The following is a 21976-nucleotide window of genomic DNA, read 5'->3' on the forward strand; positions in this document are numbered from 1 at the left end:
AATTTGCAGGAGCTCCTTGCAGTTTCGGTACGAACCACATTGGTCTGGGCACTGCAGACATCTTCTACTGCTCCGCCTATCTGTGCTGACTCTGGCCATGGGACACTTGGTTGAGTAGAGGAGGCATTTTTATAAGCCCAACCATCTCACCTGAGAAAACCATTCCCAACACCAGATAGTCCTCAGCCTGTCAGCTGGTGGCAGAAAAGTAATGGCAGCATTCTCATCAAACCGCTGTGGGTATAATTCTTGTGTTCCTTGACCCCTCCACCCCCACCCCCGTCCCCCATGGCAGGGCAGCGCTAGGGGGACATCCTACCAACAACGGCAAGAGAATGGGCATCAATCCATAGGTCTGCACAGAGCTCAGCCTCAGGACTGGCCATAGCCATGAGGTCTGTCCCACCCTCCCCAGCAGGTCATACCCTGGGAAAAAGCTACATCTGCATCAAGGACATTGTCAGCAGACCAGCTTCCCTGGCGTTCTCTGCACCTCTTGGACATGAAAATCAGGTTGGGGCACCCCTGTGCCCATGTCATGTTGGCAGAAACAGTTCTACTGCACTGCTCCCCATGCTGGTATCCCCCATATCCACCTTTCTGCTACCTCAGTAACAGGGACCTGGGTCACCTCGAGCTTCTTGAGGCTGCAGACAAGATTCAGTAGCCGTCCTGTGCACATTACCCCATGGAACCATGCTGGTGTCCCTTTGGCACGCCAACCCAGGGCTGGAATTGCCATGTCATATGGTAGCACACAATGTACTGTCTAGTCAACTACTGGAAGTGACCTCTGAGCCCTCCCTGATAGAAGGATCTGAGTGCCTGGGGCCATGGGATACACTAGTGTCTGGAAGAGGAACATTATTCCACAGAGCACAAGGGCCCACAATAGAGAGGCCACTGTGACCAGTCAGCAGGGAGCAGAGGGTGGGAGATGACTTCAGTGAGGAAATGGCAGGGATCGGTACAGCCCAGCAGGCAACACAGAACTTTCACCACTGGACATTCAGAGGAGCTGCTAAGTGAGAAGCCAAATCTTACTGGAATCAAAGGCCATCCATGCTGGAGACATTCCTGGCCTGCTGGACACAGGCCGGCAGCTCCTTCCTGTGTCCCCACTGCATCTCAAACTAGAGCCAGGGAGGGGGCCAGAGGCACCCCTAGTGTTACCCCTGATCTGAGGAGTCAGGATTATTTATGAGCGCCACTTGGCCAAGGTCCTACAGCTTGCCAAGAGGATGACCCCTTAACTCTCCCATACACAACCAGGCAGCTTTTCCCACCCCTCTGCTCGTCATTCTTATGTAGAGAGTATGTGAGAGAAAGGGAGACACAGCTCATGCGCTGAGAATTCTACCCACATACCGTCAGAAAGCAAGCAACTCCATGCTGGTATCAGAACCTCCCGTCTCTCCCCAGCACTGGGCACCCAGGGGGGTACCACCTTTCTGGCCTGCACCCCAGCCCTGTCTACACATCAGTCTCCAGGCAGCCAACTGAGAGCAGAACGGACAGGCCTCCCAGCAGCTCTCTGCAGAGGAGGAAAGCGGGTAGCTGGATCTCCAGCTGTGGGAAACTGGGGCAGCTCCCCAATTTCACTCGGCAGAAGCAGGAGGTGGAGGGCTCATCAGGGAGAAGTCCAACCCACAGACCCCTGACATGGGGCAGTGCAGGCACAGCGCCTCCTCAGAGACCAGCCAGGGCATGGAGAGAAGATAGATGGGAGGAGGGACGCCAAGCAAACTGGTTGAAGCGAGCCCTCTTTAGTGGGCTCTGTAAGCGCCGGCTACCAGCCAGGCAGGCCGCCCCCAAGCTCACAGAAACACAAGAGGCCAGCAGCACCAAAGGCCAGTGACTCCCATCTTGAGAGGCTTCGTCCAGAAACGGGCCATCGATCATAAAGCTGCTCTTTTGGGAATGACTCACAGCCCCAACCACCATCCTTAACACCTGTGTCAATTCTTGGACCTCTTGACCTTGTCACTTTGCGCTGCTGCAGTTTCGTCTTTTGGAGGAATCTACACAATGACACTACTAAGAGGTTTTGCTAAATTCGTCCAGCAGAGGAAATATGGAGAGAAGCCAGAGGTACAGGGAAATGAAACACCAAGGCGAGGCCTGGGGATGGCCTGAGCCTGGGACTGCTCCTCCTGCCCCAGGAAAAGTCCTGGGTCAGTGGAGGGACAGGCAGGTGGACAGGGCAGATAGAGGGTGATGCTAAGGCAGGCTCCGGGGAAAACCACTGGCATCCAAGGGATGGAAGATGGAGAAGAGAAATGAGAGCCGGCTGAGTAGACACCCTCGGAGGCAGAGCAGGGACAGAGCCTGGAGGATACGGCCAGCAAGGGTCTGCACTGCCCCTGACACACAGACTCCATGAGGACCTCAAGGTTCTCATGTTTCTGTGGATAGACCTCAAGCTGTAGGTGTAGGTTTGTGCAACATACGCTGTTGGAGGACCGCAAGCAGAGGTGACAGGTCTGATCTGCCCGCCCTCCCCACCCAGGCACCCTGAACACTCCTTTCCCTTGACACTCACCCCAAATTTAATCTTAACTGCTATGCCCAATGCATGGGTGGGGGTCTGTGGGCCTGGGTGTGCATGTCTGGTGGAGCAGCCCCGTTACAGGCTGCATTTAAATGGGGCAGGTGTCAGGTCTGGACAGCCCAGGCCTCCTGGAGATGACGACCACAGCTCATGGAGACCCCGGCAAATCTGACAAGACTTGGGGCAGCGAAAAGAGCTTTATGGAGTTGGGATACACTTAGGTTAACTTACCCCCAATACAGATCTCTACAGTGAAATGTTTATAGCCTAGAAACATGAACACCTAGAGGAAAAGGGAACACACACACTCTTCTGAGGAGCACTGTCTTCAGCAACTCAAGGTGGGCACTTAGAGTTCGCAGCCCACATCTACACCTAGGAGAAGACACTCAGGGTTGGGGTGTCTTGAAGGATGACAGGGGGGTCCAGAAGGAGGCGGATGGAGGAGCTGCTTCAGGCCAGGGATGGAACGAGCTTCCTCTGCCCGGTGCCTGGGCAAGCAGCACATCACTGCATGGGAAGAGAGAGAAGGAGTGAGGGAGCTTCTATCCTGGAAGCCAGGTGACTGGAGAACCCAGCCCCACCAGACCCACACGTCTCCTCACCCACAGTCACCACCCACTTGGAGCTGATTAACCAGTATTGCCAGAAGTGAAATGACACCTCTCAGCTCAGAGGAGGTAAGACAGAGGCTGTTGGCTCCCGGCTCAGACTCAGGGTTGCAAAGAGCCCAGAATCTCCAGATTTAGGCAAAGCCTCAGGGCACAGTGTAAAGGACATTCAGGATGAGGGCATGGCAACCACCATCCTCGCCAGGATCCCTGCCTCTCCTGACCTCAGAGCCATCTCCTACGTGTAGAGCCCCAGGACAGGGCAGGGGCCCAGTGCTTCAATATTGGGATGCAAGTCCCCCCTCTCTGCAAATGTTTCTTCCCACATGGAAGCTGGAGAGTCTCCTGGATTACTCATTCCTGAAATTCAGCCCCAAATGGAAGCCAGGCAGCGGTCTAAAGGCTTCTCTCTTGGTAAGCTACCACCTTGCTAATTCTTGCATCTGTGCCCGCTCTGCACTCCCCTGGCCACCAGGACAGGGTGCCCACCTGGAGCAGCATACTGAGTCCCAGGTTGCGGTGCCTCCTCTCCAGCTCCGACACAGCCTGCAGCAGGGACCTGAACCTCTCCGCTGGGTCCTCATCCTCGTCGTCCAGGGACCCTTCCTCTTTCTCTGCTTCCTGCAGGAAGCGCCCCTCCTCCTCAGCAAAGAAGGCCCGAAGCTTCTTGTAGTCAGTCAGGGCCTTCTTCCTCCGGTCCATCACATGTCCCTACAGGATGGGTGGGTGGCAGGGAGGGATACCCGTGTCCTCGGGCTACCCCGAGACACCGCCCCCCACCGCCCCACCACCGACCACCTCAAGGGAGGAGAGTCCCCTGACCGCCCTGCCAAATAGGGTCAGGGGTACACAGCCACGTTTCCTTGTTCACATGGACTCCAACCCCACCCCACTTGCCTTCCACACAGCAGCGGCGGACTCAGCCTGGCCATGCAGGTCCCGAGCATCGTTCAGATCTTTCCTCATGATCTCCACAGATCCCTTGTTCTCCTGGAAAGAGATGCTGGTTATGGGGTGTGTGGCCACTTCTGAAGGTCTGGGGCCCACCTAAGCCCAGTCCAGAGGGACACTGCACCACCAGAATCCCCTGACGGTCCAGAGGCCTCAGTTCATGGTCTTGGCCCACCAGACACCTCAAAACCCTGCAGGCACCAGAGAGGGTGGTCTTAGTGACCCACTATGCTCTCTCCAGTCTGAGAGAAATATTTGTGCTAAGAATCCAACAGGGTAACTGTACACAAGACCATCCATTGGGGTCCCTAGTGTTACTGTCCCCAGCGTAGGGATTGAGGGTGGTCTCTTTGGGGTGAGGATGGCCACACCCAGGGCCTGCCCAGCTCCATGCACTGACTGGATAGGTGGGGTCCTTCACCAGGAGGAAAGAACAACACCAGTCCCCTGGCCACATGCTCTAGCCCCAAGCAAGCCCCTGGATGCTACACTCCACTGTTTACCCAGGAGACCCCAGGACCCAACCCCTGACACATGTACCCTCAAACGTGCTACTCTCTCCCCTCTGGTGGGCAGGGACCACACTGTTTCCACTCCAGGGGTCTGGCTGTCTTTATTCTCTAAGAAATAAAGTTGAGCCCACCACACACACAGCGGGTCCCTGGGATCCCCAGACCCCAGCTGTGACCAGACTCTCCGATGGCAGGTTCCGACCCAGAATCAAGTGCCACATGTAACGGATGAAAGCACAGTGGAAAAGGTTCCAGAACAAAGTAGGTTAAGGGACTCGAGAGAAGACGGAATGGGAGGGGGGCGCACAGGACTCCAGAGGGGCCGATAGCCTCAGGCCCCGTCCCCTAAGAGGGGACTTTGCTCGTGGGGGCAGGGCTACCATAGCGTGACGTCACGCCAGGGGCAGGGCAGTAACACAAAAGGGGCAAGGCATGGGGGCGGGGCCCACAGCAAGACTGTCTGCCCCTGCGGGGTGGGGCAGGCCAGTACAACACTGAGAAGGCGGCAGGGGCATCCTGGGGGGAAGCGGGGGACGATGGGGAGAAAGGGCACTGTCCAGGGATGGGGAAAGGGGGACTGGATACCTTCCGAAGGTAGGGTAGTGGAGAGGAAGCAACTTCTGGGGGTAGGGAATGGGGGAACAAGGCACCGTCCAGGGATGGGAGAAAGGGTTCTGCGCACCGTACAGAGGAAGGAAGCAAAAGGGACAGGGCAACAACTGGGGTATTGGGGGGGGGGTGTCAGAGCACCGTCCAAAAGGTGGAGATTGGGGACCAGGGCGCCATCCGGATAATACGGAGGGGGAACAGGGCGCAGTCTGGGGATGGGAAGGGGGACAGGGCACCCTCCGGGGAAGGGCAGCGCATGGGACGCCGCCCGCGCGCACCTTGCCGCGCAGCGCCTTCCTCCAGCGGGGCTCCCACTCGGGCGGCTCGGGCCCCGCGGCCATGCGGCAAGCGGCGCACAGCGGGCCCCCGTCGGCTCGGCACAGCAGCTGCAGCGCCGCCTCAGAGGCCGGGCCGTCGCGCGCGGGCGCCGCGGCAGCCTCCTCGAGCGCGAGCAGGCGGCGGCTGAGCGGCGGGCGGCCGGGCTCCACAGCGCGCTGCCAGCAGTCGTCGGCGCACTCGGGACAAGGGAAGGGCCCGTCCTCCTCCGCCCAGAATCGCACCACGCACGCCCGGCAGAAGCGATGGCCGCAGTCGGCGCGCACCGGCTCGCGAGGCGCGCGCTGGCACAGGGCGCAGGCGGCCTCGGCTGGGCCCGCGGGAAGCGCCAGGGCAGCGGCGGCGGGGCCCTCGAGGAGGGCGCAGACAGGGACGCGGACCGGGGAGCACAGGTGGCTGGGCTGGCGAGGCCGGAGACACGGGGGAAAGCCGGGGACCGGGACGCAGGAAAAGCGCGGCCGGAGAGCCGGGGACGGGGATGTGCGGCCGGGGATGGAGAGCAGGGACGAAGGACAAGAATGGCGACTGGGATAGCTGGGCGCTCGGCGCAGGGTCCTGGCAGGCGTGTGCTCCACGCAGGGTCCTGGCAGTGGTGTACTCCAGTCTCCCGGGTCCTGACAGGCCGCTACACTCCGCCTGGGTCCTGGCAGCGATGTACAGTCTCTCCGCCCCCCCGCCCCGCCCAGCTAACAGTGACGCGCTTCAGTCTCCCGCCCGCGGGCCGACCCACGTCCTTGCACGCTGAAATCTTACAGGGATTGTCACTTCTCCCATAAGTGACTCGTGTGCGAAAGGGAAACAGTTTTATTTGAAAAGTCCATTTTAAACGTCTTTTTTGTAAGCTGCTAGGACCTGAGCTGCAAGCACCTCCTCCGGGCGCAACGCCCACGCGGGGTGGGGACTGGGCTGGAATACGGCCTGCGTGGGACGCTTCCTGGGCACCCTCCCACGTGAAATCGTTCTGTATGCACCGAACCGCGTGTGCCTTCCCCGCGTGCGTAGGTCCGGCGTGGACTCTCAGAGGAACACGTCTTGTGAGGGCCACCCCACGTGGGTGGCCAACGTCCTACCTGGAGCCCAGGCTTTAGGTCCCCAGTTCGCCCCTGAGCCTCAGGCACGGGGAATCCAGCGGCGAGGAAACTCATTGATTCAGAGTGAAGACTTGTGATAAGACCCAGGGCTACCAGTCTCCAGGTCCATACCAGGAAATTCGTTAGCATTTCTTTAAAGACAAAAAAGGTTTAGGGAAGGAGCGGTCTGGTGGTTTGTTTTTGGTTTTTTGTTGTTTTAACCAAGCACTTGGTTTTAAAAAAATGCAATTTTTAATTTTTTAGAAGTGAATCTGGGGCTTCCCTGGTGGCGCAGTGGTTGAGAGTCCTCCTGCCGATGCAGGGGACACGGGTTCGTGCCCCGCCGCGAAGATCCCACAAGCCGCGGAGCGGCTAGGCCCGTGAGCCATGGCCGGTGAGCCTGCGCGTCCGTAGCCTGTGCTCCGCAACGGGAGAGGCCACAACAGTGAGAGGCCCGCGTACCGCAAAAAAAAGAAAAAAAAAAAGTGAATCTGTTATTCCGCATAAGTGCAAAATCTTTCTAGGTATTGCTCTTTGGTTTTGTGGGGACTTTTTTTGTTTTTTTTTAAATCTGATGTTGACTTAACAAAAAACACGTAAAAGTTAAGTTTTATTCAGGCACCTTACTGAGGCCTGTAGCCAGGAAATAGCTGTTGACTGAAGAAAATGCACAACCTAGACGTTGAGGGTTATATTTTATTTGGCAGACTTGCTAAGGACCTAAGCCAGGAAGAGAGCCTCTCAGGAGCCAGGTATTATAGGAGTTTTGGCAACAAAAACCAGGTTGGAACAACAAAAGATTACTGTTGAAGAAAACCGGGGGCTTCCCTGGTGGCGCACTGGTTGAGAGTCCGCCTGCCGATGTAGGGGACAGAGGTTCATGCCCCAGTCCGGGAAGATCCCACATGACGCGGAGCGGCCGGGCCGTGAGCCATGGCCGCTGAGCCTGCGCGTCCGGAGCCTGTGCTCCGCAACGGGAGAGGCCACAGCAGTGAGAGGCCCGCGTATCGCAAAACAAACAAACAAACAAAAAAACCAGACATCTTAAATTAATGAATTTAGTGCTTTTTTTTTAATGTATGGGAAGATACAATAGTCTGGGCTTATTGGAATCATTCCTTTGATAGGGACCTTAACCATCTAGGGCCAGTACCCTGTTTTTCTCCTTTCTGAATCCCCTCAGGGTGCACAGTTGGGGTGGCTGTGGTGCCACAACATCCTTTGTTTACTAATAAGGCAAGCTGGTTGTCTTTATCCACACAGCCTCTCCTTACCTCTGAAGGGACTGGTCCAAAGAGGTAGTGGAGGAGCCAGTATATATTAGAATTGTTTTGGCTGGGAAATACTTGTAGTCAAGCATACATTTTGATAAAAGATTACTGCTAATCACAAGGAACAGATAATCTCAAGTTACTGATTTTAGTGCTTTTCTATCTATGGGAAGAATCAAGAATATGGGGTCATTGAAAGTATTCCTTAGATATGCATTTTAACTGTCTGGGGGCCTGGTAAATCCAAAGTGCAGAATGTTTCATCATTTTTTCCCCCATCTTGAATTCCCCTCAGGGCACACTGTCAGTGGGCGACTGTAGTGGGTTGCAACTTACCTCTTTCTATAACAGGGTGATGAGTGACACTCTATTCTCTTTGTTTACACTGGCATAGACTTGAAAATGCACTAAATGAGCGGTTGGAAGTGTGACTGGAAAACAGGTTAGTTCTGTGGAGCAATTGTTAGAAGGAGGAAAGCACTTCAGGCCGAGCCTAGCTGATTTGTTGGGTAGACTAGGAACACAGTGGAGAGAAAAGTGGGGGAAAAGAAAAAGAAAATCAATGAGCAAAGGCCATGATAATTCAGTGAGTGTGAAAAATAATCAGGAACAACCATTAAAGGCAAATAACCAAACTAGGAAGATGTCAGCCACAAATATACAAAGAGTTCATACAATTCGGAACTGAAAAGTACAACGGAAAAATACCCCCTGCCCCATGGAATTTGTCAGCTCACAGAGAAAATGCAAATGCTGAATAGACATGAGAAAAAATACACACTCTAACCAGTTACCAAGAAATAGAAACATAAAGTGAGACCTTTTTTTTTCACTATTAAGTTGGGAGACCCTGTTACTAAACCAAACCTGGGTCCATTCATCCATGTCGCAGCAAAGCCAATCAGTCTGCTGACACTGAGTTGTGGTGAAGGAAAGTATGCAGGGTGCCAAGCAAGGAGAATGGGCAGCTCATGCTCAAAAAGCCCAAACTCCCCAGTGGATTTTAGGGAAAGGTTTTTAAAGGCAGCATTTGGGGTAAGCAGCTGGGGGACTTTCTTCTGACTGGCTGGTGATGAGATAACAAGGGGATATTTCAGAAATCCTAAACATCTGGTTCCAACACTGGTTCCAACCAGTCTTGGGTCTACCTGCTTGTCAGCATGTAGTCACCATCCTCCACCTGGGTGGGGGTCTTAGTTTCTGCAGAACAACTCAAGAATTTGCATCAGATTATTATTATGTCCCTTGAGGAGGAAATAGGACTCTGTTTTATTGCTGAACTATTTTTCAAGCTCTCTTGCTTAATGCTTTTCCTTTGTTTCTGCATTCCATCACTTCCCTAATTAGAGCCTGAGTCTGCTCCTCCAAACTCAGGGAAGGCCTAGGACACTAATGCCTTTTTCTACAAACAAGGAATGGGGGATATGGAGGGGATTTTGTACCTGGGAAGTCCCTCCTGCTGGGTTTCAACCAAAAAAAACCTGATTTTGCAGATATTGCTTCTGGGAGACAATGTGTTAAGGATCTTCAGATTTTTCATAACCTTTGGAATTCCTTTTCTCAAAATATGTTCTATAAAAATAACCCAAAGTGGAAATAAATCGTCATTTGGTTTGGTCTGGAAAAGTGTTTGTCATATCACTATTTGGGAGGGGGGGAAGCTTAAAGTCCAATAATAGGGGAATGACTCAGCAAATTATAGCAGCCATCAATTTGAAGATGTATGCATGAAAGATTTTTGGAAATGAGGAATGACAAACATTGTTAGAACCCATCCATGACCTGCTCCCAACTCCAATGTGTGGATTTTTCCCCACAACAGGCAATTCTCTGTGTTTACAATTTAACTTAATTTTGACACTCCTGGAGATAGCATCAAACCCCACAGGTTAAGGGCTCAGTGATACAAGACTGCCCTCCTGCAACTTCAGTTGCCACTCACAAATCCAAGCATCACCTGTGATACTATAGTATCACAAATGTCTATAGACCAGAGGGTCTCATCACAGTATCACACTATCCTTCGTTAAGACCAGCAGAATCAAAATTGTGTTGTGCAGAATTCCCATTTTCCAAGACAGACTCAAACTGGCATTTTCCCTCCAGCTTCCTTTGTACCCTCCAGGAGAGAGACAAGGAATGGGAGAAGAGAGGGCAAAGAAGAGATGTGCATTCTCTCCCTCATCTGCTTCTTGAACCATCCAGAGAACTGAAGACTCCCACTTTCAGGTCAGAGGCAGAATAAGAGTGGGTGATGGTCTGAATTATTGCTCAGAATAACATTTCATAAATACCACCGATACAGTAGGACACTTGGCAGGCTCTGAGCATCTTGATGCTGACATCAAAGACATCAAAGAACTAAATAAGGGACTTCCCTGGTGGCGCAGTGGTTAAGAATCTACCTGCCAATGCAGCGGACATGGGTTCAATCCCTGGTCTGGGAAGATCCCACATGCCATGGAGCAAATAAGGCTGAGCGCCACAACTACTGGGCCTGTGCTGTAGAGCCCACGAGCCACAACTACAGAGCCCCTGTGCCACAACTACTGAAGCCCACGGACCTAGAGCCCGTGCTCTGCAACGAAGAGTAGCCCCTGCCTGCCGCAACTAGAGAAAGCCTGCATGCAGCAATGAAGACCCAACGCAGCTGAAAATAAATAAATTAATTAATTAATTTAAAAAACCCCAAAGCTTTATTTTAAAAAAAGAACTAAATAAGAGAATGCCTCACCATGAAAGGGCAGAATTCCCGGTTTTGCTGGTTCTGAACCATATTCCATATTTCTCAATATTGTATTTTAAATAGGTTAGTATAAAGTTTTGAGATTAAATTAGTAACAATGAAAAAATCTGAATATTTTCTATAAGTGTGACAAAGTAGTTTTTTTTTTAAGGTAACAAAAAAATAGACCACTAGAAGAGAAATAAAGGATTCTAAGGGTAGCAGAATATACTACCCCAAAATGTGTCACTTTGGCATAAAGATTATTTTGAGCTGGAGGCAAATGAGGATCAACAGTTGCAGAAAGATGCCTTCCCAGAGTTTCCTTAACTGACTAAAAGCAGAAACTTCTGAAAAATGAAAACCGCCATAAGTGCCCTCTCGGGGAAGTCTTCTGGCTGTGAAGATGATGGAAAGTCAGGGCCAAGATGGACCTGCACTAATGACACTTGTCTTCCATTGGTTTCCCCCCAAATATTTACCTTCCCATAGCTTGACACCCCTGGAAGCCTAAAACCCTTTTCCTTTCTCTTGTCACTTCTCTACAGGTTTATTTGTTAAGATGCTGTATAAGCCCAAGTTCTAACCTGAGATTTCTTCCATGTGATGTGCACCATATGCATTAATAAACTATTTTTCTCTTGTTGATCCGATGGGTTGTTTGTTTGTTTGTTTGTTTTTGTCAGTCTAATTATGGGGTCTCAGCCAATGAAACTAAGATGAGAAGAGAGAAAAGTTTTTCTCTCCTTAAGTTTTCATTAAAGGAAGTTGTAATCGCACATCAACCTAATGATTTGATGTGTGTTTTATTGCATTTCGAGTTACCCTATTTTAAGTTCTGTTTTCACAAACCAAACAAAAGGGGATGGTAAAGAGATCTTCAACTACGGGTGTAGGAGAAATGATTGAAGAGCTGAGGGTGTTGAGATTAAGAAGATACAACTCTGGAAATTTCATGTCTGGCATGTGGGAAAAGAATAGAAAGCAATTTTTATTTCTCAGAAAAGACAGAAATAGGACTAAGAAATACAACTTACTAGGAGGCAAATTTGAAGTCGTTATGTTTATGATATTGTGATGTATAATAAGAAATATATATTTGGCCTTCCTCCCTATTCCTAGCACAGAGCTCCTAAAACCCTGGGAATTTCCTAAGTGATGAGAATCATAAAGTTGTCCTGATATTCAAAACGAACCTCTGTCAGTGACATCACGGTTTGTGTTAATGAGGTAACTTTTGGAAAGTTCTTGAGGATGGGAGCAGGTTGCCAGGGGAACCAATCTAGTAAGAGAGGGTTGGAAGTTTTAGTCCCACCCTCCATAAAAACCCAGAAGGATGGGGTTTGGAGAGCTTCCAGGTCGATGAACACCTGGAGATTTGGAGAGGGTGGCATGCCCAGAGAGGGCATGGAAGCTCTGTGCCCTTTCCCCATACCTTGCCCTGTGCATCTCTTGTACCTGGCTGTTCCCAAGTTATATCCTTTTATGATAAACTGGTGATTAGTAAGTAACATGTTTCTCAGAGTTCTGTGAACTGCTCTAGCAAAGTAATCAAACCCAAGGAGGAAGACAAGGAAAATTCTGATCTATAGTGGGGTCAGTCAGAAGCACAGGTGACAACCTGAACTTTCAATTGGAGTCTGAATTGGGGACAGGCTTGTAGAACTGAGCCCTTAACCTGTGAGACTTGATGCTATCTCCAGTTAGGTAGTGACAGAATTGAGTTAACTGCCTGTGAGAAAAACACAAACATCAGAATTGATGTCAGATTTGGAATGATATTCCTCCAAATTTCCCATGTTCTAATGAAAAAAAAAAAAATCACAGAGTGTTAAAGCTGAGATTGGTGTTCAGGATGGTTCAGTCCATCCCATGTCTGACCTAAAGAGGCTGAAAGCCACACACGTCAGGGTGGTACCTCCACAAAACTACCAGACTGCCTTAAATAAGGACTCTTTCATATTTTCATTTGTATTTTTCTGCTTCAAAGAAAATTATTGTCTCATTTTAGAACTGAAGAGGGAAAAAAATCAGGATGGGGTATTTGTTGGTTTCCAACAAATTAAACGTATTGAAAGGAAAAAGGTGAGTGGCAAATATAAATTGCAATTATGGTATTATCTGTGAGAATAGTTTTCCAGACTTTTCTAGATTTTCATAATAATATGCTTGAAAACTTGTTTCTAAACATGTATTTATTCCTGATACATTTAAAGCTGTATCCACTCTAAAGTACAGCTAAGCTCTATCACATATATTCTTTTAGGTGGTATTTCTTTTTATTAGGATCTAAATATTTTTAATTCCCCATATGATCTCTTTTTTAACCCAGATATTATCTAGCTATATATTACTTAGTTTCCAAATATACAGAATTTGTAACTACAATTTGGTTAATAATTTATACTTTACTACACTACAGATGTAGAACACAAGAGTTTGGAATTTAATGAGCTCTCCTCTATGACTGAATGGATGGGTTATTTTTGCAAATGGTCCCTGTGTGCTCAAAAGGAAAGTGGGTCCTCTGCTTGCTGGTTATAGTTCCAAAATCTTGAGGTTATTAATTGTGTTATTGAGCTCTTCAATATCACTGCTTAGTGGGCTTCCCTGAGGGCGCAGTGGTTAAAAATCCACCTGCCAATGCAGGGGACACGGGTTTGAGCCCTGGTCCAGGAAGATCCCACATACTGCAGAGCAACTAGACCCATACGCCACAACTACTGAGCCTGCACTCTAGAGCCCGCAAGCCACAACTACTGAGCCCGCTTGCCTAGAGCCCATGCTCTGCAATAAGAGAAGCCACCTCAATGAGAAGCCCACGCATCACAACAAAGATCAGCCCCTACCTGCTGCAACTAGAGAAAGCCCGCGTGCAGCAACGAATACCCAACACAGCCAAAAAGTAAATTAATTAATTTAAAAAAATATATCACTGCTTAGTTTGTATTTGATTTCTCAGTGTCTGTGTGTGATAGGTGTTAAAAATCTGTGACAATGGTGATTTACCCATTTCCACATGGATTGCAATTAGCTGGTATTTTGAAGTGATATGAAGTGCATTTATGCTTAAGATGATTATGTTGACTTGATCTAGTGTTCACTGTATCAGAATGTAATGTCCATCTTTGTCATTTATGATCATTTTTACCTCAAATTATACTTTTTTTAGATCCTAAGATATAAACATGGTAGAAAATGAGAAATATCAGAAATACCTAGAAATCATTTATACTGAAATTACTACATCAAAATGCGTGGGACCCAAATAAGCCATACTTAAAGGAAAGGTTTCTTTAAGCTCATTTATGGGGGTGGAGGCTGGGGAGAGGAACTAACCATTTGTTAGGGATCGAATTGAGTCCAGCAAAAAGATGAAAAGAAGTGTTGAAGTCTGTTAACCTGAAACAAATAGACTGTCAGTATTTCTCCAGCAAAGATAAGTTTATTCGGGATCAGCAGAGAATTGCAACTTGGGGTCTGCAACCATGGTGAGCCTCATGCAAATCCCCACATGGAAAGGGAAGGAGAACACTTTTATAGAGAGGAAAAGAAAGTTGGGAGGGCCACAGTAAACAAAGAGTTCTTGTCTTCATTGGCTGAGTCCTTGCCAGAAAAGAGGAGCATTCTTTCTTCTTCCTATTGGGCTCTGCTGTCATTGCAGCACATGAGAGCTCCCTCTTCTGGTCTCCAAACTCTATTTAGGAAACCCAGCAGGACTCTGCGGGGCCTTCCCAGAGACAGACACCAGCTGACCCCTGTGTCCCCTGCCTCTTGTTTGTAAAAAAGCTTTAGCTTCCTAGGCCTCCCCCGACTTTCAAAGAACAAATTTAATCAGAGAAATGAGAAAATGCAGAAACAAAGGAAAACAGTTAAGCAAGACAAAATAATAGTTTGGCCATAAAACAAAGTCAAGAACCTTTAGTTCCTCCCCAAGTCCAGGTTGTCATCTATGCTTCCGAGCCACCGACTATAGATCAGAGGTTTTCATACCCTCCTCCTTGGGTTCCATTAATTTGCTAGAGTGGCTCACAGAATACAGAGAAACATTTTACCTACTACATCACTGGTTTATCATAAAAGCATATAACTTGGGAACAGCCAGGTGGAAGAGATGAATAGGGCAAGATATGGGGAAAGAGTACAGAGCTTTCATGCCCTCTCTGAGCAAACCACTCTCTCCAAATCTCCAGGTGTTCACTGACCTGGAAGCTCTCCAAACCCCATCCTTTTGAGTTTTTATGGAGGCTTCATTACATAGTCATGATTGATTAAATCATTGGCCATTGATAATGGATTCAACCTCTAGCCCCTCTCCCCTCCTGGGAGGTCAGGGTGGGACTGAAACTTCCAACCCCATCTCACTAGGTTGGTTCCCCTGGCAACCTGCCCCCATCCTCAAGGACTTTCCAAAAGTCACCTCATTAACACAGTCTGGTGTCATCGACAGAGGTTCATTTTGAATATCAAGATACCTTTATGATTCTCATCACTTAGGAAATTCCAAGGGTTTTAGGAGCTCTGTGCTATGAATAGGGAGAAAGACCAAATATATATTTCTTATTATACATCACAATACCACACCTTCAAAATATTTCCACTACTTCATTAGACTTTTGTAAAAAGTGCACTGGAAAGCAGGCAAGCAAGGAAAATGGGCATAACAGGGAAGATATTGGGGAATATAAGTAAATAAACAAGAGATGATCGTTACACAGACCAATGATGGTAAGGAGCCTTGAGCTGTGAAGTATGATTAGTAATTTATTGTACAAATAGCAAAATATAAATAATAATTGAATATTGTACTATACACTTAAAATCTTTTGAGAGGGTAATTTCATGTGTTTTTTACCAAAATAAAATAAATAAAATTTGGAATTTCTTCCTGGATTTTTTAAAATCTCAATTGCATTGTTCAAGCCTGTTCTTGCTTAACTAAAATAAGTCAAATGAATGACTACTCCCTTATCTCACGGGGTTCTCAAATCTAGGACGAAAAAAAAATGGGCCAGTTTGCATCAGCTCAAGTAAATACCAGTGTAATACTTTAATAAAATGGCACAAGTTAATTTTCTAGGAAGTGAAATCTATTTCATCTTGATGCGTCAGGACCAAAAGTGACAGAAACTAATTTGAACCATAGAATTGAAAATGCAGGAGGTACCTTCCTTGGCTCCTCATCTCGGTCCACTAGGGTTGCTATCATACTATAAACTGGGTGGATTAAAAGCAACAGACACTTATTTCTCATAATTCTGGAGGCTGGGAGTTCAGTGTCAAGGTGCTGGAAAATTTGGGTTCTGGGGAGAGCCCACTTTCTGATTGATTGATGACTTCTCACTGTGTCCTCAGATAACAGAAGGGGCAAGGGGGCGCTCTTTTATAAAGGCACTAATCCCATTCCTGAGGGCACCACCCTCACGACGTAATTACCTCCCAAACGCCCCACCTCCTAATACCATCACCCTGGGATTTCAACATGAATTTTGGCGGGGAGTGCTATTCACACCACAGCACTCCTGAAAGGGTGTTGTGCCATCCAGCTCTCATCCAGCAGAGCTCTAATGGCCAAATGTCTTCAGGATATATGCCACGTCTTCTCTCCAAGCTCTTCCTTCTGGTGGAGTCCCCAGGCAGGTGTCTCCTATTGGCAGCCTTCAGCTTCTACTACAATCAATCTGAGCCTAGCAAACTGTGCTATTGTGATCTATAATAAGAAATATATATTTGGTCTTCCTCCTTCTCCTGGTACAGAGCTCCTGAAACCACTGGAATTTCCTATAATAAAAGCAATAAAGGTGTCATTTGTTCTGTTAATGAGGTGACTTTTGGAAAGGCCCTAAGGGTGGGAGCTGGTTGCCAGGGGAACCAATCATGTAATCAAGGGATTGGAACTTGCAGTACCACCCCCTGACCTCCAGGGAGTGAAGAGGGGCTGGAGATTGAATCAGCTGCCAATGTCCAATAATTTAATCAATTATGCCTATGTAATGGAGGCTCCAAAACAGCCAGAAGGACTGGTTCCAGGGAGCTTCTGGGTTGGTAGAAATTTGGGGAGAGTGGCACAAGCAGAGAGGGCATGGAAGCTGGAGCCCTTTCCCCGGGCCTTGCCCTGGGCATCTCTTCCACCTGGCTGTTCCTGAGTTACGTCCTCTAATAATAAACCAGTAATCTAGGAAGTGAAATACTTCTCTGCGTTCTGTGAGCTGCTCTAGCAAATTAATCAAACCCAAGGAGGGGGTCATGGGAACCTCTGATTCGGTGGGACAGAAGCACAGAAGACAACTGGACTTGTCACTGGCATCTGAAGAGTGTGTGGTGGGGGGCAGTCTTGTCGGACTGAACCCTTAATCTGTGGGATCTGATGCTATCTCCAGGTAGACGTCAGAATTGAGTAGATTGGGTAGATGTCCAGGTGTCAGAATTGAGTTGAATTGTAAGACACCCAGCTGGTGTTGCAGAATTGCTTGGTGGTATGGAGAACCAATCCCACCCCACGTTGGAACTGGAGTCAGAATCCTTTTGTAAACAAGAGCTCCTCTCTTCCAAATGCCTCAACCAACGCTTAGAGTTGGTGTCATGCTGGTCACTGAGATTGTCGCCATGACCAGGGAAAGGGTCTGAGTGATCAAATCTCCTGTTCAGGGCTGGGACCAGCACCAGCCAGAGAAAGGCAGTAAATTCTGGGCAAGCCCGACCACACGGAGCCACAGATTAGCCAGGAGGCCAAGGGAAGAAAGAGAGGAGATGAGTAAGAGAACACTGGAAGGCCTACGAAGTCACCTGCTAGGCTGTGGAGTTGACGGGCTTGGAGATGACCTCACAACTCCAGGAGATAACCCAGGTGAGGAGAGACCACTATCCATGCCCAGGAGCCAGGACCAGAGCCCATATCACTGCCAGGATGCTCCTGGAGAACATGCTAGCTGCAACCTCCACCCTCCAGGAGAAGGGAATAACTTTTGTAAAATTAATGATTAAACTTACAGATAGCAAATGTTGTTTCTTTTAATGCTCCAGTATTAAAAACAAACTTTGGACAATGTTTTAACTTTTTCAACTCAAAAATCATGTCAAAACTAAAGACTCAATTTAATGTTTTAATTGCAAATATAGTGCTAACTTTTTTAGATATTTTAGTCAAAACTTTTAAATAATTCAATGTCCTAAAAATTCCAAATATCCCAATGATATTTCTAAGCTTAAAGCAATAGTAAGAATATTTCTAGGGGCTTGAGTCACTATATACAACTCATATAAAGTTATTCCATCATCCCAACCTAAGCAAATAGGAGTTTCTTTTCCAGGGCTCTGAAGGGAATGAACGATAGGGCACTGAAGGGAATGTTTCCTAGAGATCAGAAACAATTCACCAAGGAGCACCACGCCTTTCATATGTGAACTCACCAATCCAGAGCCCACACCCTAAGCATCTCCTCTCACATTCATGGGCACTGTCCACCTGCCCTCATCACCCCAGGGCAGGTACCACACAACTAGGGACAGGCCCTATGCCCCAAGCCAGCTGAAATTACTCAAACCAGGCAATCCTGAGTCTGCTTGCCCTACCTTATCTTGCCTTTCCTGTAGAAAAAACAAGGGTCTTTCTCAAGATTTCCCCTCGCTCCCCCTGCTTCCTAGCAGACCCTGCTGTTTCTCAGTGTGGCCTGGCCCTGTGAGGTGTGTTGTGCCCCTCCTCTTGGGAACTGTGAGTACAACAGCCATCTTTTCAATGGCAGTCATGTCTTGATCTGTTGGCCTCACCATACCTGAATAACAACAGTAATAAGTTTTTTAATTGGCTGTATTTTAAAAGTGAGACAAAGCCAAGAGCAAGAGGCAGCCGTGGGAGACAAGTTCCTAATTATGGGTGGACATCAGTGGCTGTGTGCAGAGCCAGGGCTTACACAGAAGGGGAATGTGACCAGGTTCCGTAATATCCCCATGCTCAGATGCCGGGTTGCAAGGGAGGCTAAGAGTAAGTTTATCTGTCATTTTTCCAGGAGCAACAGCACCCAGCCCCTTTCTAGAATCTGAGGAAGTTGCAAAAAGCATTAAAACTGCTTACTTCTAAGGCAAAACCAATTCTTGGTTGTGGAGAAACAAAGCCATGTAAATAAAGTGAATATCAATCTACAGGGGAAAGGTTGAGTTCAATAGAATGTATGCTGGGCAGCCAGGAGTTATGCAGTCATGGAAAAGATTTAGAGCTTTCCCAGAAAATCTGAAGGGAGGCCTTAAGAAAGACTAGGTAAATCTATGCATATCAAAATCACATATTGTGAAACAATTACACAAAAACAATACCTGTATAACTAATAAGGAAGAATTCATGGAAAGTTGTTACTCTACATGGGGAAGGGAAGTGGAATGAGAAGCAGGGGGACAGGCAGGTGGTAGCATATGCCCTTTGATAAACCCATGCAGGTGTGGGTACCTGGAATAGGAGTTTAAAATAGCCAACCAAAGGCACCACCCAACACAGCCACTGGACACTGTACTCCCAGCCTGCCTGGAAAATCATTTTTCGAGCCCATTCCACATTGGAAAATATTACAGGAGGTTATTGCTTCTCTAGAAAAGAGAGTCTGCGCTTAGGTATGAGGACTTATTTGGTGTTCCAGCATAGGACTCTGGGAAGGATGCTGTACACAGAATCTAAGGCTGCAGACAACACCAAAAGAAGATGAGCCTGGGGTCTCGGGTCCTGACTCGAAGGAGTCTCTAAGGGAGACCTGGTGGTGAGCTCATTACCATAACCAGGCCTGTGATTAAAGAGTTCCAAACTCGAACCCATCATCCCCGCTCCGCTCCCCACCCCCCAGCTCTTCCCCTCCTAAAGTGTGGGAAAAGCTCCGTCCCTCCCAAAATTCTGGACAGTCCCCCTCCCCGCCAAGACAGCGAAAGAAAAGCCAAGGGCACTCGGAAAACCCCCACAAGTCACTTGATACCGCGCGCGGGTGGCCTCAGAACAGCCAGTCGCTTTGCTAGCGTCTCCATTTCACGCCCAAGGACCCGGATGCGGCGCGCTCGATGAGGGTCCTTGGGCATGACCCAGACGCGAAGGGCAGGGATGGTGCACAGGAGGGTGACCGCAGAGCCCCCACCCACCCAGGCCGTCCTGACGCTGGGATCCTGCGCGACGGGGCTTCCCAGACACAGAAAGAGTAGCGCGCGGGAGGGCGCTGGGGCTCAGGGGCTGCAGCAGTGCAAGGGTGCGGGATACAGGGACGCGTGGACACAGGATTTCAAGGGTGCTAGATAGAGGAGCTCAAGGGCGTAGGAGTGCCGCAGTGCCGGGACGCAAAGGGATGGCAAGCGGCACACACCGTGCAAAGACACAGATGGGAGGGAGGGTTGTAGAGGTGGAGGGGAACCTTCCCTGAAGAACCCGCTCCCGCCTACACTCTGGGGACTGCCCGCGCAGGATCAGAAAGAGCGGCAGCCTCCGGTATTTACCCGAAAGGGCTCATCTGGATTGGTTCAAACTCAATCTTGCCCGCCCCTCACGACGAACCTATTGGCTAAGGCGCCTCCTCGAGCTTTCCAAGGCTTTCTATTATTCCACCACCTCTGCTGCGTCCTTCAATTTGGCGTGTGAGTTTGCAATTTCCTGTATTTTATGCACATTTGTGCCTTAATGTTTTCACCCATGTCTTTGGATATTATCGTGATTTCCTGACGCGCTCGTAACACAGAAATGCTCCTGCTTTGGGGCGGGGGCTGGAGGGGTCGGGGGGGGAGGGGCTGGACAAAACCACCCAGACAAGCCCTGGGGTGTCCCCTGTGTGTGTCACGGGTGAGGCCATCTGCCCACCCATCCCCCAGTCACCTTCCGTCACCTTCCCTTCGCCCCCACCCCGTCCATCTCCCAGGACCCTCCCTACACCCCTCATCGCTCAGCTTTCCTTTCTGTAAAACCCACCATTCCCATCCCTCCTCCTGCCCAGCTCCTGGCCTCCTCCGGACACCTCTCCCCACAGCCCCCAATGCCCCGCTCCACAGTCCTTCTCCCCCACCCCCTAGCTCTCCCTTCCCAGGTCCAGACTAGGTCTCCTGAAAATACCAGAAATATAAAATATAGCAATAAAAAAATTATTGTCATAAAATCTCGTCTGTGTTTTCTGTATTTTCTTAATACTGCTGGAAGTTGCTAGATTCACTTTCAACACCCCTTAAGATCTTTTAATTAATGTAGTTAGATAGGAAGTAAGAGATAAACACTGTGTATGCATGGGGAGGGGTGACATTTCCCTGGAAGAACAAACAATTAGAGCCGCCCATGCACTGGTGCAGCTTCGAGCTGGCAGTGGGGAGGGGCTTGGGTGCCTGTGCCCACTGACCCCAGCCTTGCCTCTGACGCCTTCTGCGTCCCCACGGTCTATCCGGGTGTGACTGTCGCAGCTCAGAAGCCGATGGGCGAGCGTGCCCTGCCTCTGTGTGTCTGTGTGTCTGCGTGGGCGCTGAGATGGAAATGACATAGTCCGCAAGCTGTGCGTCCATTGCTGCTTCTCAGATCTCGTTTCGCGGTCCTATCTCACTTCTGCAGTTGTGGTCGCCTGTCCTTCATTCACACCTGGCTCTGGGATTAGATTGCAGCCCTACCCTTTTCTAATTTGCTGAAATAAAATGAGCAAAGAAGTCATTTGGTCAACACGGGTGTTTGGAAAAGACCACTCAGTTATCTTGCGCAGGATGCGGGCCAGCATCTGCCTATCTTGCGTCCTGCGCATGCGCGCGGCTGGAAGGGCCCTGGATGCCAGCGCATCGGAGGGCAAGGCCTTGGAGACTGGGATCCCCAGCCCTTTGCCACACGGGGCATCCCTCGGTGGTGGCAGGAGGATGGCTTTTGTCCTCAGGGTGTCCGCTGGAAGCTGTGCTGAAGGACAAAGGCTGCCTAAACCGTCTTTTCCTTCTTTTCAATCTTGCATTCTGTGAGGTTTACTTTTTCTCTGCAGAGCTCCACGGCACGCCCTGTAATTTCAACTACTCACTTTCCTGCAGCGCTCAACCCTAAAGAATTAAAACTCTTCTTCAATAAGCCTCCGTGTTGTCTTTTCTGTACCTGCGGGGTGCTGTCTCCAGGCAGATCCCTCCCTCCCTCCCAGCAGGCTCTGTGTATAGCAAGTGTTACAATTCCGATATGGAAAGAATCAGCATTCTATTGGGGGGGGGGAAACATATGTGTTTGCCATTGCAATGTTTCAGTTATATGAAATGCTTGTTTGTGAGAATTTTAAAGTGATTTGACTTCTTGGCTGAATGAGGAGAGAGCTTACTGCACAATCCCCTAGGAGGAAAGAATGGCTTCATTCGTGCATCACAAAAATCCAAGAT

The 21976-nt window shown here is 49.1% G+C and overlaps 1 protein-coding gene across 1 annotated transcript; it reads right to left on the reverse strand.

The window, feature by feature from the left end:
* Window positions 1-2729: 2729 nt before the first annotated feature.
* On the reverse strand, window positions 2730-19690 carry RNF187 (ring finger protein 187; the record flags this gene model as incomplete). Its single annotated transcript, XM_082650366.1, has 5 exons — window positions 2730-3061; window positions 3652-3873; window positions 4060-4152; window positions 5513-6153; window positions 19591-19690. 5 exons carry the CDS (start codon window positions 19688-19690, stop codon window positions 3059-3061), a joined length of 1059 nt encoding a protein of 352 aa, XP_082506492.1. The 3' UTR covers window positions 2730-3058.
* Between the last annotated feature and the right edge of the window lie 2286 nt (window positions 19691-21976).

Source organism: Grampus griseus, assembly GCF_964374135.1.
Source record: "Grampus griseus genome assembly, chromosome: 3".
NCBI classification, from domain to species: domain Eukaryota; kingdom Metazoa; phylum Chordata; class Mammalia; order Artiodactyla; family Delphinidae; genus Grampus; species Grampus griseus.